Here is a 17,757-nt window from a genome sequence, read left to right as displayed (position 1 = left end):
GTGATCACAAGTACCTGACCATATCTATCAGTACTAGAGACCAACAGGTTGGATTTAGCACAATTGCTTCAGTTTACCAGAGGGATTACACTAAAATTTATTAGAAAAAAGAAAAAAGAAAGCACTGTAATAAACGGCCGAAATAAATGCAGTGCATTTCGCACACTGCTATTGGTCACGGTTCAGGGACTTGGCGAACAGATAATTATACGGTTGAAATGAAGATGGTGACTCTGGCGCTGGTGACTCTCACACTAATGGACGCACAGTCTCTCTCTTCGCCCTGTAATCACGTCACTAAGACCGTCCAGGAATAATTTTGGGGTTGTAACTGCGGGTAATGACTTGCGTTTGCTCCCAGAGGGTTGACTGCAGGAGCTCAATGCTAATCCATTCACACTCTGCTTTAAGAAGATTTTCATTTGGTAACAGCATCAAACTCATTCATCACCACACTACCATCAAAGACAAACACATACAATCTTAACACCATTACAGCAACACATCAGTTAAAAAAGTCTCTGTGTTGCCTTGAAATGTTGATGTTTGGCAAAAAAAAAAAAAAAAGTATGGAAGCCCATTTCCACAAAAGTGTGAAATAAAGTTTAAAATGAAAACTAAAAGTAACATTGTGTGATATACAGCTGTGTGACATTTAAAGATATTAAGTCACAATTGTGAGATATTATCATAATCACAATACACCACAATTACTAGAAATTAAGTAAAAACTATGATATATATTTATAAACTTTCAATTGTGAGATGTAGTCACAGTTATGAGTTATGATAAATTTGCAATTGAGATCATGAGAAATAGTCATAATATGTTTATAAATGTAAATGTTCAATGTAAATTATATTATATCTGTCATTATATAATGTGTTAATGACTTAATTAAAGAAAGTTATTTAATAATGTCAACATGTACCATATGCAAATTGTAAAGCAATTAACCCTGACCAGTAATGTGTTCTAATATTCAGTTAAATTAAATATTATAACAGAACACATAATATTGCATTTAATATTCAATTAATATTATAACTATTAGATTAATAATATTACATAATATAATACACAATTATATTATGTTAATATAATGAAACATATGTCTTTGTATGTATATGTGTGCATGTGATGATCAAACTTTGGTTACACTTTATAGTAGTTTCATTCTCCTAACTATAAGTAACTTTGCAACTACGTCAACTAACTCTCATTAGAGTATTAGTAGACTGTTAGGTTAGGGTTCGGGTTAGTGGAATACTCTAATACTCTAATGAGAATTAGTTGACATGTAGTTGCAAAGATAGTTAATAGAATGTCAAAAGTGGACCATCAAACTCAAGTCTTACCCAAACTTCACCAACTGATTTCCAGACTTTCTGTGATAAGAAGTGAGTGGATTAGCAGGGACCTGGGATAGTTGGTCAAATTTACCCTTGTACCCTTCACTACTTAATCAGAGAACACTGGTGCGGCAGGACAGCCAAGCTAATTCACCCTAAATCAAACGAATAAATCCCTGAAACAACACCAACAACATGGGCCTCATCCATCTGGAAATGGCAGGCGTTCAGGGCACTGATGGGTTTACTTACAGCATAATGAGCCCGAGTCCAATCCACAAACACTGTTTAGAATCACTAAATTTACTGTGAGACATTAGGACTGTTCCAGCACCTAGTGACTATTCCCAACATAGGAAGAATCCTGAATAAAAACTATTCCTCATAAGTAAACAGGCAGCAACCCTGTTTTAAACTGTAAAAATTCTGGAGGATTCTACTTGATAAAAAAAAAAAAAAAAAAAAATCACATTTAAAGTCACCATGAAATAAAAATAGAAAATTCTTGTTTTTGTATGGAATATTGCAGTGTCTATTATAAATGCTTTATCCATGCACAACATTCATTTTTAAAATGTATGTGCCCTTCGTAATATTTAATAAATAAAATTCCTCTCCATCTTGCAGCGACATCTCTTCTCTTCTCTGATGATGTGTTTACTGGTGTGAGGGCGGGGCAACCTGTCACTCACATGAGATTGACCAAGAGCAAACCACAATGATTCAACAATCCAAACAATTCCCAAAGGACAAAATAAATACTTATACTTGAAGCCGTTTCACTCAGATATGCGTCACAATAAGGAAGAAAAGACTATCGCAGGTTCCATTTCATGCTGACTTTAACGACAACTTTGTGTTTATCTGTAATGAGAAACATACAGTACCTGCGGGGTCGTTCATCAGAGAGCCGAAAGCACTGATGATATAGTCGGCCTTCAGTCGTATGATCTGCTCCTCATCCTCCAGCCACTGTCCCGATTCGGTTTGCTCGCTTCGGCAGAACTCCATTCCATGGACCCGGCCTCCCTTCAGCAACACCTCACGTGGAGACAGGAAGGGCAGGAACTCACATTTCTCCTCCTTGGCCAGCTCCATCTAAACACATCATAAAGATTACAATTCACATTAACTGTCTAAGGCCCTAAAACTAAAAGTACTCATGTACAAAGATTCTAGCTAGATAACAAATCTTTTCACAGAATATCTGAAATGTCTCCGGATACACATTTAACACAATGAAATAAATATGACATGAAATGTTTGAAATGATTCTCTCTGCATAATGCATACTCTTTCACATACAGTACTTTTTTTTAAATAGCATGCAGTATACAGCATGAAGAGCACACTATGCAGTAAGCAGTGAGCTAGTTTGAGACAATCTTGCAGTGCAAATTAGTTAAATTTAGTTAAATTTAGATAATTGCTAGGTAACTGAATTACAACAAATCCAATGGTACAGACATTTGAAGGTAACTCAACCACCCCCTTGAATCGTGAGAAATGCACACTTACAGTGTTGTCCAAACATTTGCATCTTATAAAAAACTTGAATATATATGCACGCTAACATTTAATAGTGGTTGGGGTCAGTATTTTTTTTTTAATGTTTTTGAAAGAAGACTCTTATGCACACCAAGGCTGCAATTTTTTTAAACTGGCAGTAATACTGCGAAATATTATTACATTTTAATATAATATATTTTAAAATATAATATACTCCTGTGATCATTACTCAAGTCTTCAGTGTCACACGATCCTTCAGAAATCATTCTAATTTGCTGATTTGGTACTAAAGAAACATTTCTTATTATTATAAATGCTGAATAAAGGTATTCATTTCTTTCTTTTATTCAAATCTCACTGACCCAAAACTTTTCACAAAAAAATAAAAATAAAAATATTGGACCCCATTGACTTGCATTATAAGGACTTGCATTGTAAGACATTTTTCAACATGCATTATCTTATTTTATGTTCCACAGAAGAAAGAAAGTCAAACCGGTTTGGAATTACATGAAGGTGAGTAAATGATGAAAGTATTACATTTTTGGGTGAACTATCCCTTTAAGCATGTTTCTGATCTTAAAACTGATCTGAAGTGCGAAGTTAGCGGCAAGCGCACATAACAACAAACAGCAAAGGTCACGTCTTTTATCCGGCCATGAGATAATGAAGCGTGTGATTATGCGAGCGGTGTACCTCGTTAAAAACATCAAGTGCGACTTGGCTTGGTGGAAGCACATCAGAAAGTTTACAGATTTTCAGATACACATTATCTCTCCGATTAAAAAAAAACAAAAAAAACAGAGAAGAAAAGGGGCGGCTAAATCACCTGAAAGAAGCCCACCAGTTTTGCGGAGGGGGCCGGTGGGAGGAATGTAGTCGTGCGGTGACAATTCTATTTCCTTATTACTAAGTTTCCATAAATTGACTCAGTACACGTCAATGCACAATCGAGCACTCTGTTCTGATTATATACGCCTACAGGAGCCTTAAACTTAATATAGCTTATAAACAGCTCTAATGAGTTGAAGATGATGGCGGCCGTATTAGCCGAGCGTCTTCACTGGAGAGTGTAAACAGATGTGAATAATTACTGCGCTTTAACGTGCTTTGTCTTAATGTGGTGGGCGATGTGAAGAACAATGTGTGAACCAGACTTGAAGGTGAAGTGTGTAATTTTTCTGATGTTAAAATACTTTCAAACTCAACTTTCAAATGTGCTGTAAGTAAGACTTGAATAGAACAGTAACTGCTTCCATCCATGCATTTTTAATGTGAATTGTGGGTTTTTGCATAAAAAAAACATTGGATATGAACGCAAAGATGCAAATAATTTCTAAAAACATGTATAAAAACGTTTGCGCTCAATTGAGGTGGATTTATTGTTTTTTTTTATCTGATAAGAAGACGTGCAATAAACTATGATGGAAACACATTTATCGAATAAATCAATAAATGTTGAGGTAAAGTCACGTGGCCTTTACCTGAAGTGAAAGGGGCTGTGTAGAATTCAGAAAGCCAAGAAAGTTTCCCAAAGCCAACTATGGATGCAAGTTCCGTCATTACCAACACAATTCAATGGAACTTGCGACGTTAGTTGGCTAACAACGTTTTTGGGAAACACAGCTCTTTTGGCATTATCCTGAACATTGTACAAGCATTCGTTTCATGTGAACGGAAGAGAGGCTCTCTGGAGCGCCTTTTGATTTTGTCATCCTTTTGATTTTAACGTTAAAAAAAGTCCACAGACTTTCACAGACAACCTAGGAAGTCTGGGACTCGTTTTATTAAATTCCGTTACAAGCTGTTCACACATTAACAATAAAGAAGCGATTAATACATGAAAATTCTTCCCTATAGACCCTTTAAATTCACAACTTTGATTGGAAACATTGCTGCTGTGGCTTTTTTGCTGCTTTGCTCTGACTCAACCAATGGTGTGATTTTGGAGGCGGGGCTACCTGTTTGGAAAACATTTTTCTTTTTTTAAATGATTACAATTATTCGATTATCAGACATTTTACAGTTGTACCTTGGTATTTCATTTTTACTTTGTGAACTTCATCAAGCAATGTGTACTTTTTTTTATTTTTATAGAAAGACAACTTTATGGGCCAGTACTTTGTCCTAGCCCTGTATCAAAAACATAATGATGAAAAAAAGAACTTCCCTCAGTACATCTGACGCACATATTTCACAGCTTTGTCTAAATGGAGCTGATCATGACACGTTTAGCCGGCTGGCATCATTACCAGTGTGGAAGCAGGTATATAGCTCACTAGAGAGCCCTGTGTGTGAGTAGGACAATTGACAGTAATCTCCCCCTGAAAGCAAAGGCATGTCTGCAATAAATGAGAGTGGAAAGGCTTAGGAGCGGTGTCAGTGGTCTAGAGAGCGAGGACACTCTCACAGAGGCTCTTCATAAATCTCTGCTTCACACTTCTCTCGCACCAAATATTAATAAGCTTCACTCTGCCGCCTGATGTTGACTCTCTTTCTCTCACTTCCTGACTCTCTACTTTCCTTGGTCTTCTTCTAGTTGTAATCTATTTTTTGCCCAAGTCCGAGAAGAAAAACTGAATTAAAAACCCATTTTAATTCCAATTAGAACTCAACAATGAACTTTAACTTTTCTATAGTTCTTTAAAAAAAAAAAAAGTGAATTGTGACAGTAAACAGAAAACTATATTCTAAACCATCTTTGGAAAAGAATACAAAAAAAGGAAAGGGATTCTTCCTGCATCCAAAATAAAATAAAATAAAATAACTTAAACTTATATAAATAAATTAGGCTACATCATAAAAGTAATAAATAGTAAAATAAATAAATAAACATTTCAGGAAGGGAAATCAGAATATTTGGAGGTCTGTCAAAAAGTTTTAAAATCCCTGTCATACATAAAATATCAAACCAAGATGCATCTGTGACCAAATGATGACATCTTTTTTCAAGAATATATTCAGTCTTCTTTCTGGCATTATCTTTCTTTCTCCTCACCTCCTCTGGAACTGCTCTTATGTTGGTGAATCCCTTCCTAAAGACCACAAACACACGGCGGGCACCGCAGCGGAGGGCAGAAGTAGCGCAGTCGAAGGCCGTGTCTCCAGCGCCCAGGACGATCACGGTACCACGGAGATCCGGCAGCGCTGACTGACAACTACACATCCCTGAAACCCGAAGAGGAAGAGGAGAACAAGAAAGAGTGAGAAAGAGAAACATGAATTCTGACTATAGAACAATTCTCACTTAACGGCTCAGCAGATGCTTGCTCGTAAAGCGCTGTAAAATTGCATCTCGAAGCCTCACAGCACGTCACTATCAAGTTATTCTGCTTCCATTAGAGCCTGGTTCACTTTATCTTTTCGACTTTGTTTTTTTTATGATTTCATATTTTTCCCGGAAATGTCCTTGTATCAGTAATTTCATACTCCACACCTGTCGTGGTGCTGCTTTTATTTTTAGATGTGATAAGGGTGGCTGCACCTATATTAAACACAGTGATCTCAGCATGCGATAACTCTCAGAATTCGATCAGTTCAGCTGCTCTGAGGTTAAAAAATCTTGAAAAATTGACCAGCAATTTTAAACCATGCCACTGATTTAGCCTTTAAAGACCACATGACAAAATTAACCCTATTTACCTTTTATAAAATATAATTAAAAATATATATTTATAAAATAATATAACAAATTAATAATTAATATAATAATTATGATTACTAAATGAATATGTTACAAAATTATATCAATGTATAATAGATAAAATCATTCATAATAATCGTTCTTGAGACTAAATGTAATTTTTTTTAAGGCTGCATTCAGCCACCTTTTGTTTAACGGCATTATCATATTGCATGTGTAAAAATATCACTTTTACCAAAAGCATTTGCTTAAAGGTCTGCAGCATTTTGTTGAGATTCTTGTAAAGATTCAGTTCCTATTTCATTAAATCCTTGGCCAACTGCCTTAATGCAGCAAGTTACAGTAAGAGGTACAACGGCACATTGGATTAAGATTTATTCATTACTGAGGTTTTATTCATTCAATCAGGTTCTTTCCCCAAAATTTCCAATTTCATTTGATTCTGATGCCAACATTATTAGTCCAAACCCCATTAATCTGGGGAGCAGGAACAAAAACTTCTCATCATTTCTGTTCTTTTCTGTTCAGACCATTTTTGTTCTCCACCCATTCTTCAAAGTATGCCTATGAATAAGTATAACATGGTTGAAGCCAATACAAGCACAAATAGGATCATCTGCAGAAAATCTCAGCAAGGGTAAAATATTACGGCGATATCCAGCACGATAATAGCCGCTCAAATTATAAAAGTTTATGATTATAATATAGTGCATAATGGTACTGAATGATTAGTCATGGTACTTCAACAACAAAAACCAATGGTACTCTTGATACTTTTTAGTTAGCAAGGAAGCTTATATATAATTCAAATAACTTGGACTCAGACGGTCCTCATATGTGTTGCTTCAGGAAACTTTGAATCATCAGGTGTGACAGACGGATTTCTCAAGTGTGTTCACCTGGTTTACTGGCTTTCGCAACGAGGGGGAGAAAGTCCTTGGACGTGTAAAAACCCTGTTCTGTGGAGAGGCCGTCAAAGAGCTTGTGTCTGTTAGCTTGAGGTAGACCTGCATCAAATCAGAGCTTTAGTTAAATATCTACTTTACAGTCTGAAAGTCAACATAAAGACACATAGACAGATAGATTGAACAATAGATAGACAGACAGACAGACAGACAGACAGACAGACAGAGATAGATAGATAGATAGATAGATAGATAGATAGATAGATAGATAGATAGATAGATAGATAGATAGATAGATAGATAGATAGATAGATAGATAGATAGATAGATAGATAGATAGATAGACATGTGTAACAAACAAATCTCAAAAATAGGTATCCGAGTTAATGACGTCGATGAAATCTCACATCCGCAGATACACATTCCAGTTTCCATTTCCTCCCTATGTTGACTTCTTCCTGCCTCTAATGTCTATTGTGCATCAGATGCCCGTCCGAATGTTTGCCACTGTCTGGTGTCATTAACATCATTACACATAATCACACATAATGTAATCTTTCAGTGGTTTCAGTGGGAGCGATGTTTAGACATCAGCGTCAGGCCTCCGATGCCTCAAAACCCACAATTATCATCCATTCTAAAAAAAAGCCCAGACAAAGTGAGTTGTGAAGATCTCTCAATCTTCTATGCGTAATGTCTAAATCGAGATACGCAAACGAGATGTGTTTTGTTGCGGTTTAAAAGCAGCAAATGCTGCACCCCTTTCCCAGGCGTCTTAATAAGATAAAACTCTTTGGCAGAGATCAGAGCATTTTCGAGAACCGTAACGTGAGAAGTTTACGAGATCCACTGTGACTGAGATGGAAAGCAGAAGACAGTGGTAATGAGGTACTAAGTGATTGAGAGATGGAAGAATGGGGTGTTACTGTCAGAACCAATACACTCAATGTGGTTGCGAGGAAATACATTACAACATGCATCTACGCCTTCGTTTGCTCAATTTAACAAGCCTTTAGTAAATGCATGGATTCTTTTTACACCCTTAGCAAAAATCATGTGAAAATACAGAAAACAGGAACCCGACAGCACCTCTCCACCCACCGTTCTCGGATTCATCCGCTCTGTCTGGCTTAAAAAGGCAAGGGTAAAGAGGTGAAAGCACACAGCATGATTTAAAAAGTTTAACTCATTATTAATGAAACTGGTCATTAAATCATACAATAATTAGACGCCCACCTCTCATCAGACACATCTCCAGAAGACGTCAATAACACGGCAATTACTACGTTTTTAAAGTTAACCTTCACCAAACAAGCCAGCGTGTGGCCTGCGAGTAAACGCTAGCTCTTCGTCGCTCGCCAATAACCAACCTGTCTTCCTCCGAGCAGTGTTCACACTGCTGATTCTGTCTGACAGAGCCGTCTTATGGCTGTCTTCTATATTTCAGCTGGATTTAGTTTTACAACAGGTTTATATGAAAAGCTTTATGTGGCTTTAACCTGCTGAATTCAGGTTTCTAAGCAGAGTACAACACTATGGTGATATATTGCAATATAATTTTTAATTATATTTTCCTCATGGGTATCAAAGTTTTGTCCCCACAACATCAACATTTTTCATGTTTTACCATCCTTATGGGAACATTTCGTCCCCACAACGTAGGGAATACCTGGATTGCACACACACACACACACACACACACACACACACACACACACACACAGTACATACATACATATATACACATTCCAATACAGAAGGTGTTGTATCACACATTTGGTGCAAATCACCAGTGATTCTCATTAGGGGATGTTGAACACAATGTTGAAAGCCGCTAAATGGCTGTAATGATATCCTGATGATATTCTGGCATTTCCACATCCTAAAGCTGTTAGGGTGTCACGACTAATGAACAACATAAAACATAAAAAAAATTCTAAATTGCACATAGACTTCCGAAAATTCAGATATATTCGTCATATCTCCGAGCAGGTATTCGAGTCTCATTAGTCAGTCAATAATTATAAAAATATGCTTTTATGTGTTTGCAGGGTTTACAAATTATATCCTAATTTGGTGAGCCAAAAATGATCAAAACATAAAAATGACCAGTGGCGTAGTTGGCCTCAGCCAATATCTGTATATTTCTCTGATAAACAATACTGTTTATGTTCAGTGTTAATTTGTTATAAATAGTGTGTTATGTTACATTTTTAAAAGTAACATTCCCCAAGACTGTTCACAAGCATAATCACTAAACACCTGCCACCTCAATCTCCTGATCATCACTAAAAATACAAAAGGAAGTTCAGGAAGAACGGGAAACTTCAGTGTATGGCGTGACAAAGTGGGTTTTAACAAAAGCGCCAGGGTTTGTGACAGCGCTCTTTGTAAGTAATGCGTCTCCATTTGTCTCCTGCTGCATCACATTTTCTTCAGCAATGATCTCTGCGCTGAGCTTCCATACGATATGCTCGCAGCCGAGGCCGATTTCACCGTGCAAAATCAAAAATAATACATCACCCAGAGGGCAGAACCCTTCTTGTTAATCAGGCCTTCTCTATGGGCATCTGTTGAGAAGAGGGGGCGACATTGGCAGGAGACACTTTCTCAACAGTCTCTGACGTCTCTGACCTCTCTGACCCTTAAAAATTGCATAACGATGAAGAAAAAACAAGGGTGAAGAGTTAAAGTAGATTTTATGAAGAAAAAAATTATTGCCGCCACAATTCTAAAGTATCTATGATATCCTGATCTGCAGATATGGCTCAGGTACCTTCTTCAATGTAAATCTGTGGGATTAATTCATCCACCTGCCAAAAATCATAAATTCAATCACTTATAAAGATAACGGTACACAATCTGAGGTATTAATTATGTAATTATGCTAAAATGTTGTAATTATATAAAGATGTTACATAAATAAATTCCTTGCAGATGATAAATTCCCTATATACAGATGTTAATTAATGCTGCCAGCAACAACTAAACATTCCAATAGAACAATATATTTCCATTATTGTAACGGCACATATTTAATGTATAACATATTTTAAAAGCTTCATGACATCTTGGGTGGTATTTTAGAAGCATGCACAAATGATGGGTTATTTGTACAGTGTAATATTATAACCTCATATTGACTAGCGTCCAACGATCACTGCCGCCAACTCGTAGCAACTATTGATTGCAGAGCTTTTAAAAATTTCAAGCATCTCTTCTCAGTGCTGAGTGTACATCTTTTAATCTTGTCCTTCCATTTATTGATCACTATGCCTTTTAATAACATTGATATTTACCAACTTTGGCTAATATTTTGGAGTTGGTACTAATATTCCACAGCTTTTAGGGCATTATGGGTACATTATATCACTAATGGTTTGTGTTATGTACTATATAATATTTCATTCTTGTTGTCATTAAAGTAACAATGAAATCAAAAGGGACATCTAGAAAATAAGAGACAGAGATCGCAGACCTCATCACTTCATGGCAGTTAAGGTGTTAATTCACTCTTTAAAGCCATTGAACCTGAGCCAATGACTCCTGAGCCTATAACCTAGAAACAATGCTCTTATCTGACTTCCTAAAACTGGTTTCCACTTTGCATATTTTTGCATATTGCCAGGAAGAAATTAGCATGTCAATCATGTGAGTGGATGACATTTAAAAAGACCGTAAAGGACTCGTGTGAAATTACAGAAATTAATTGCAAACACTCAGTGCTTTCATTTTCTCCCACAGTCAAAATTTCTTTACATGCCTTTATAGAAAAATCCAAAAATGCTCCACGTAAAAGACTCATAATTAGGATGCCAGAATTAAGAGACTCAGCGTTTCGAAACAATGAATTATACTAATTCTTTTTCTTAATGTGTCAGTACAATAAGACAGCTTTAGGCAATGTTTGAATTTCTAAGATCAATGTAGGGGCCATGTAATCATGGTTTAATTTCTTTCTATATAAAGTTACATTATTCAAGTAATAAGATTATTTTAGTTCAGCAGATATTAAAAAAAAGTTAGGTTAGGAAGCATAATTAGAATGCCTTACAATGTAAAGAAGCCTCTTTGATTAATTTTAGCGAGCAACAAGGGACTGTACAATGTATATAGCCAGAAGATATAATCTTCAAGAATACATTATTTTGTTCCTTTGCTTTGGAAAAAGAAAAAAGGAAAGAAAACATTATACCGATAAGACTGCACACCACGCAGTTAGAAAATAAAAAGCAAAGCTCCACACTGCTAGTGCCAATATGATAATCATTATTTGATTCTAATGGCAAAAGGTCACATCTTATATAATCCGCTGATATTGATAACAGTCAGTAAACACAGTGTGAGAGAAAAGAAAATAGAGAGTAATAACCAGAATGAAGAAAGGAAAGGAAGAAACAAACAAACACATAATAGAGAAGAAAAGGAAGCAAAGAAGGAACAAAGAAATTAACAAATTAAAGAAGGAAGGAAGGAAGGAAGGAAGGAAGGAAGGAAGGAATACAAAAAAAAAGAAGGAAGGAAAAAATAAAGGAAAGGAAAATCATGATGAATGAAGAAACTGATAAACAAAAGAAAGGAGGAGCAGAAGGAAAGGGAGGGAAGGAAGGAAATAAAGCAAAGGGGAGGAAGTAAAGCAAAGGAAAGGAAGGAAGGAAGGAAGGAAGGAAGGAAGGAAGGAAGGAAGGAAGGAAGGAAGGAAGGAAGGAAGGAAGGAAGGAAGGAAGGAAGGAAGGAAGGAAGGAAGGAAGGAAGGAAAGTAATCAAGGAAGAAAGAAAAATAAAGACAACACAAATAAAAGAAATAAAAAGATGGAAAATAATAAAGGAATAATAAAAATAAATAATAAAGGAAAGGAAAATAATGATGAATGAAGAAACTGATAAACAAAAGAAAGAAGGAGAAGGAAAGGGAGGGAAGGAAGAAAGGAAGGAAGGAACCATTAAAAGGGAAGCAATGGGAGGAACGTAGTAAGAACAAATTAATAAATGAACGAGTTAATGAAAAAGAAGAAAGAACAAAGTATTGGAAGGAGGAAGAATAAGGAAATAAACAAAGGAAAGAAGCTAATAAAGAGAAGAGAAGAGAAGAGAAGAGAAGAGAAGAGAAGAGAAGAGAAGAGAAGAGAAGAGAAGAGAAGAGAAGAGAAGAGAAGAGAAGAGAAGAGAAGAGAAGACTCAGCTGATACTATAATAAGCTGGGGAGCACTGAGGGTCAGCATGTAATGGCAGTGAAAGGCTCAGCTGGAAGAGAACAGGGCAGAGGGATCTGATGAGAAACCAGGATCCTCCATTGAGAAGCAGTGGGCAGCCCAACCAAGCACTGTTAGGTTAGCACGGCAAGAAACAGTGGCAGCTCAAGGAGTGGGGCGGAAAATGAGATGTGAATGGGGTTACTGGTAGAGGGGGAGAAATTGTCAAGTGGATCATCCACAGCCATTAACACGGACAGGAAGCCAGGGAGCTCCCAGTGATTTTGAGAAAAAGAGACTTTCTCCATCTTTTCAGTGTACATGCTTGTCTGTCCAAATAACAATAAAACAATGTGTGAAGATGCATATAAACTGACCGATTCCAATGAACACAGCTTTGTATCCCTCCTCCTTCAGAGAGAGCAGCGTCATTCCATCTTGGCTGAGTCCTCGGTCACAGACAATCTGAACAAACAAAGCATATCAGTAGAAGTAAGACCACAGAAATGCTCCATAAAAGCTCATCTGAAGCCATGTAAAACAGGGTCTGTTTGAGATTGCAGGAGGACATCTCTGAATTCATCTTGTCGCAGTGGAAAAGACGGTTGGAAAAGTCTCAGTCAGCTGAAAGAAAAAAGCAAGAAAATAAACAAGAAAGAAATAATGAAAGAAGCACATTTGAAGGCCTGTAAAATCCTGTCTTTTAGAGGTCTCGGGAGGTTGTCTCTGAATTATTATGCCCACGGAAAAATGCATAGGAAAAAGCCAATCTGAAAGAAAGTAAGGAAAGTTAAAGGACATGAATGGAAGTAGAAGAAATGTAAAGCAAAGAGTCTGTTTATAGGTACTGAGGGAACATGCAAATCTGTCATCCCCCCCCTCCCTCCCTCCCTCCCTCCCCATCATCCTCAGCTCTTCACGAACTGCGGAAAAAAAGCATTTCCTGTGTAAAATGAATCTTGAGCAGGTGTGCCGGATGACGACTATTGATTGCCCTTTCCTGAAGCTGAAGCATTCAGGAAACAAACAGACAAGTGCGCATAGCCCTGAGGTGCTCGGCTGCCACTGTCTGCCACCCCTAATACAACTTTTAATTGTTCTTTATTAATGCGGCTGACATTTGGCGCTGATCCTCCCTAAGACCTCTCGCCCTTCCCGGCTTCAAAAGGGGAAGGTGGGAGTGCACAGGGGCACGGAGGAGGAGTAGGATAGGGAGGTGTGATGGTTTTCATTACCTTCACTCCCAGGTCTCTCATCAAATCCACCTCGAACTGAACCACATCGTACGGCAAGCGGAATTGCGGGATCTCGGTGGAGCTGAAAATCAAGAGAGGAAAAATGAAATAAGAAGAAAAGGAAGGGAGATAAGAAGGAGTCCCTAGAGAGATGAAAAGTTGGGGGAAGAAAAGGGAAAAATTCCACCCCATGCTAAGGATCGTTCCATATCTGGAATTCTTTCTTATGCTATAGGTTATTTAGTCTTCAATTGTGCTGGTCTAAATGCCAACACAAACCCCAGAGCCTTGTTTCTACTCCCTGAGACTGCTGGGATTTGAGTTGCATTGGATATTCAAGGCTCCCTGTTTGCAATCGACATGCTGGTTAAACTAAACAGCGCTGGAGATACAACAGCACGTAATTGATAACCTCAACCCAACTCGACATTTGAGAGATGAATATTCCCAATTACAGAGACCATTCATTAATTATTCTGACCTTCAACAATGTGCCCCATATTGATTGTGGCTGGCCAGATCAACAATGCCCTTTAGTGGACCATCTTAGATACAGGATGAGAATTCTGAGTATGAACCACGGGTCAGAGTAATTACAGACCTCAGTCCTCCAATGAACCTCTGCTTCTCGAAAATGGTGATGTCGCCGTAGCCCATGCGGGCCAGGAAAGAGGCGCAGCTGATGCTGGCGGGGCCGCAGCCAATCAGAGCTATTTTAGAGCGATAGCTTTCAGGAATCTGATCTGGAGGCGGGAGATTGGGATTCCGTATCTGAGGAACACCCATTTCTTTGAACACCTGCAAACACACCAGAAGAAAACCAATGTATGATCGTAATTGTACCTTCATTGGGAAATTGGAGAAAATTTATGATTCTGATTGACTGTCAGAACTTTCAGAAAACTTGCAGCTAATTCAAGATAACAAACTTGCTGAAAACAACCAGTTTAAACCAGCATGAATTCCCATGATCATTCAGACTAGTTTGTTCTGGTTAGTTCAGATTTGGTGCCAATGCAGTTGGTGGAAAACAAAAATCCTAATTGATGAAGCTGGTCAACTTTCTGGTGAAAAGGGTTGACCAAGGCATCTATCCATCCATCTATATAACTATCATTCTGACATTCAATCTATTACTCTGATGAAACTGTTCATGCATGGTCTTCCTGGTGAATCTCACTGAACAAGTCTTGCTGGTTAATCTAGTTACAAAGGCTGGTGGGAAAATCAGATCACCAGGACCTCAGACAGCATGCTATTAACCAGCTTTGCTGGGACAAACACCACTTTCACATTGAGAGGAAAACATTTATATTGTCTCTATTGAGAAACTGTCTTTGAAACACCACAGGCTTGCCTGGTCCAACACAAAAACCGTCCGACATGCTCTTAATTTGCCTGAGGAGGGAAAAAACCCCCACACATGAATACATAAACCCTGCAGCAATTTGATTCATCACTTCACTATTAAAATCCAGAGCAGAGAGCCCACTTAGAGTCGCTAAGACAAAAGCAACACCAAGAACTCATTCAGCCCCTCAGAACAGAAACCAAATGAGAAGACAAAGAAAAAGGAATTACAGATACTCATTCATTCAAAAAGCGTCCTTAACGCATCAACAGACATGAAGACATCAACATAAAGATAGTTAGCAGATACATAAAAAACACAGTAAGTTATCCAAACAGGCATTAATGAGGAGCCTGTGGCGGTATATCCATTACAAGTAGTAAAATGGGAGGGCAGATGCTTTGTCTTCCTAATAAGATTAGCCAGATCCATATGTAAAAGCCTGTATTGTTAATACAATATTATGCCTGAACAGGCAACACTATAGGTGATATTAATATAGTTATTCATGAGTTTCATGGACTGTGAAGCCCAAATTGCTACATGACAATGCATTTTTAATAATCCCTGAGAGCAGTTTAGAGACTTATATTATTGCGGTTTCAATGAAACAAACAATGCGGCAATTCAAAGCACAATCTCGTCTCTTGACAGATCAGTATGGCTTCATTTGAATGATACTTCAGACGACATCTGAAAAGTCACGTGGCAGCAGAGAAGAACTCGTGGAGGTAAAAGGTACCTGGGGTACGGTTTAGGATTTGCTAAACACTACATTTAACAGTGAGTGCAATGGTAGTCTAAATGTAATAGGAGAAAAGAGCATTCACAATTAAATGTCCAACATCGACCGATATCAATAAATGTAACAAAAATGTCTAATATCGCTAATAACAAATCTGGTACCGACATATACTGTATTGTGCATTCCTAGAATTAACTCAGAGATACTCAATATCAATGTCATTAAAATATTACCAGATCATATAATTGATGTATAAATTACCTATAAATCACTTCTTAATCAAACCTAGTGGCAAATAGACACTCAAATTGGCACTGTTGGTAAGTGGGAGTTAGTCAAAGTCTTCTAAAGATGCTAATGTGCTTTGCCACCTTTGGACACCAACACTGCGTTTCCCTTGTAATTGAAAAGAGACACCAAGTTATCTGTGATTGCAGGCCGACTGCAGGAGCAGCCAGTGAATGACGGTGGGCTGTGATAGCCCTTTTTTCTTGGGTTATCTAATTATCGTCTCGATAACCAGACTGACCTCTCACATTTAAGGAGAGAGGATCCGCCACCTAGACAGAGACGTCTAATAAGTCACAGCAGAGGTGGGTGGCACAAGAGAGAGAGGCTGCTTTTGTAATTGCTCTTCTTATCCTTCATGAAGTAATGAAACTTAACATGCCAAAGCGCTTCCTTTTTTTTTAGCCTGTGGTGATTGTGTGGAACAGGTGGGATCGGGTTACAAAGGTGGGTGGAAATGAACTGTCGTGCTTTCCGTTTCCCCCTTCCGAGCAGTCAGTTAAGAAACATGCCCGCATGAAACCTGTTAGAATTGCAAACAAATTGCTCAAGGTAAAGAAAAACAAACCCTCCGGCAACACTGAAATGCAGCCAGCTAAACTTATTCATGTCAGCGGGCATGTTTTTAAATTGTATTTGTAGTGTGCACTTGCTTATATGCAGTGCATTCCGAAGAAACCCTGAAGCTTTAAAGAGGCACAAAGGGTATATAAAAGCAGGAACATTTATGCAGCTTTTGTATCTAAATAATGAAGCAACCTTCAACCACTATTCCCATAAATGGGTTTGGATTATTTTGAACATGTTTACACAACTGGGAGAAAAAATGTTGTTTAGAAATGTCTGGTCTATATTCAAATTAAAAATAATATTCAAACGGTAAGCCGATGATTGTTATAATGTTCTGGTCAATAACCAGTAAAAAGATTAAAATGTGACAAAATATTGTTAGTTACAAATAAAACACTAAAAACTAAAATTAATCTTTTTAAATGCTTCATTTAGGCAGTGTTTAATGTTATTAAAGTCAGCGGTGGATGATGGAAAAGGTCATCTAAATATAAAAATAGGGTAAATGAGCATACACAATTACATTTCCAATGCTGGCTTACACTATATCCAAACGTTTTTTCAACATATTGTGCATTTTAACAGGTGTTTTGTGTCTATAGTGTGTATAATTTCAGCAAGGCTGGAACACTGTATTGACCGTCGCCCTTTACCAGGTACAGGAAACTCCCACTTTACCGCACACACAATTGTGGGTCAAATTGAGCAAATCAAACCCACGCACTTTAATTTAAATTTAATTACATGTTACTGCAGTGCTGTGTTGCAAAGCCAAACATAAACATATAAATGAATTAATGATTAACACACCTGAAGTTTCATTGTGCAGAGAAACAAATAACATGTATGCGACCAAACAAATTATATGTATTTACAAAGATGCTAACATAAACCCTGCCCTGCATGACTTCATAGAAATGTCCTCACGGATCTGTTTACTGCAAGCTAGTTTTCTGGCACCTCGCC

At 37.5% G+C, this 17,757-nt stretch overlaps 1 protein-coding gene across 3 annotated transcripts in view; it reads right to left on the bottom strand.

Moving 5' to 3' along the window:
• The window catches only part of dpyda (dihydropyrimidine dehydrogenase a), a 174,958-nt gene that overhangs the window by 108,639 nt on the left and 48,562 nt on the right, over positions 1 to 17,757 (bottom strand). For all 3 annotated transcript variants that reach the window (XR_014604526.1, XM_084103109.1, XM_084103110.1), the window contains exons 6-11: positions 14,439 to 14,635; positions 13,838 to 13,919; positions 12,980 to 13,067; positions 7,405 to 7,512; positions 5,861 to 6,030; positions 2,241 to 2,451 (exon numbers count right to left, since the gene is read on the bottom strand). Coding sequence is in view for 2 of the 3 variants with exons in the window: in XM_084103109.1 (XP_083959235.1) it covers positions 2,241 to 2,451; positions 5,861 to 6,030; positions 7,405 to 7,512; positions 12,980 to 13,067; positions 13,838 to 13,919; positions 14,439 to 14,635 (856 nt within the window). In the remaining variant the exon portion in view is untranslated. The remainder of the gene's footprint in view (positions 1 to 2,240; positions 2,452 to 5,860; positions 6,031 to 7,404; positions 7,513 to 12,979; positions 13,068 to 13,837; positions 13,920 to 14,438; positions 14,636 to 17,757) is intronic.

This window comes from Abramis brama, assembly GCF_963993115.1.
Source record: "Abramis brama genome assembly, chromosome: 24".
In the NCBI taxonomy this organism is placed as follows: domain Eukaryota; kingdom Metazoa; phylum Chordata; class Actinopteri; order Cypriniformes; family Leuciscidae; genus Abramis; species Abramis brama.
The sequence above is the reverse complement of the archived record's forward strand: the minus strand, read 5'-3'. Positions and strand labels throughout refer to the sequence as shown.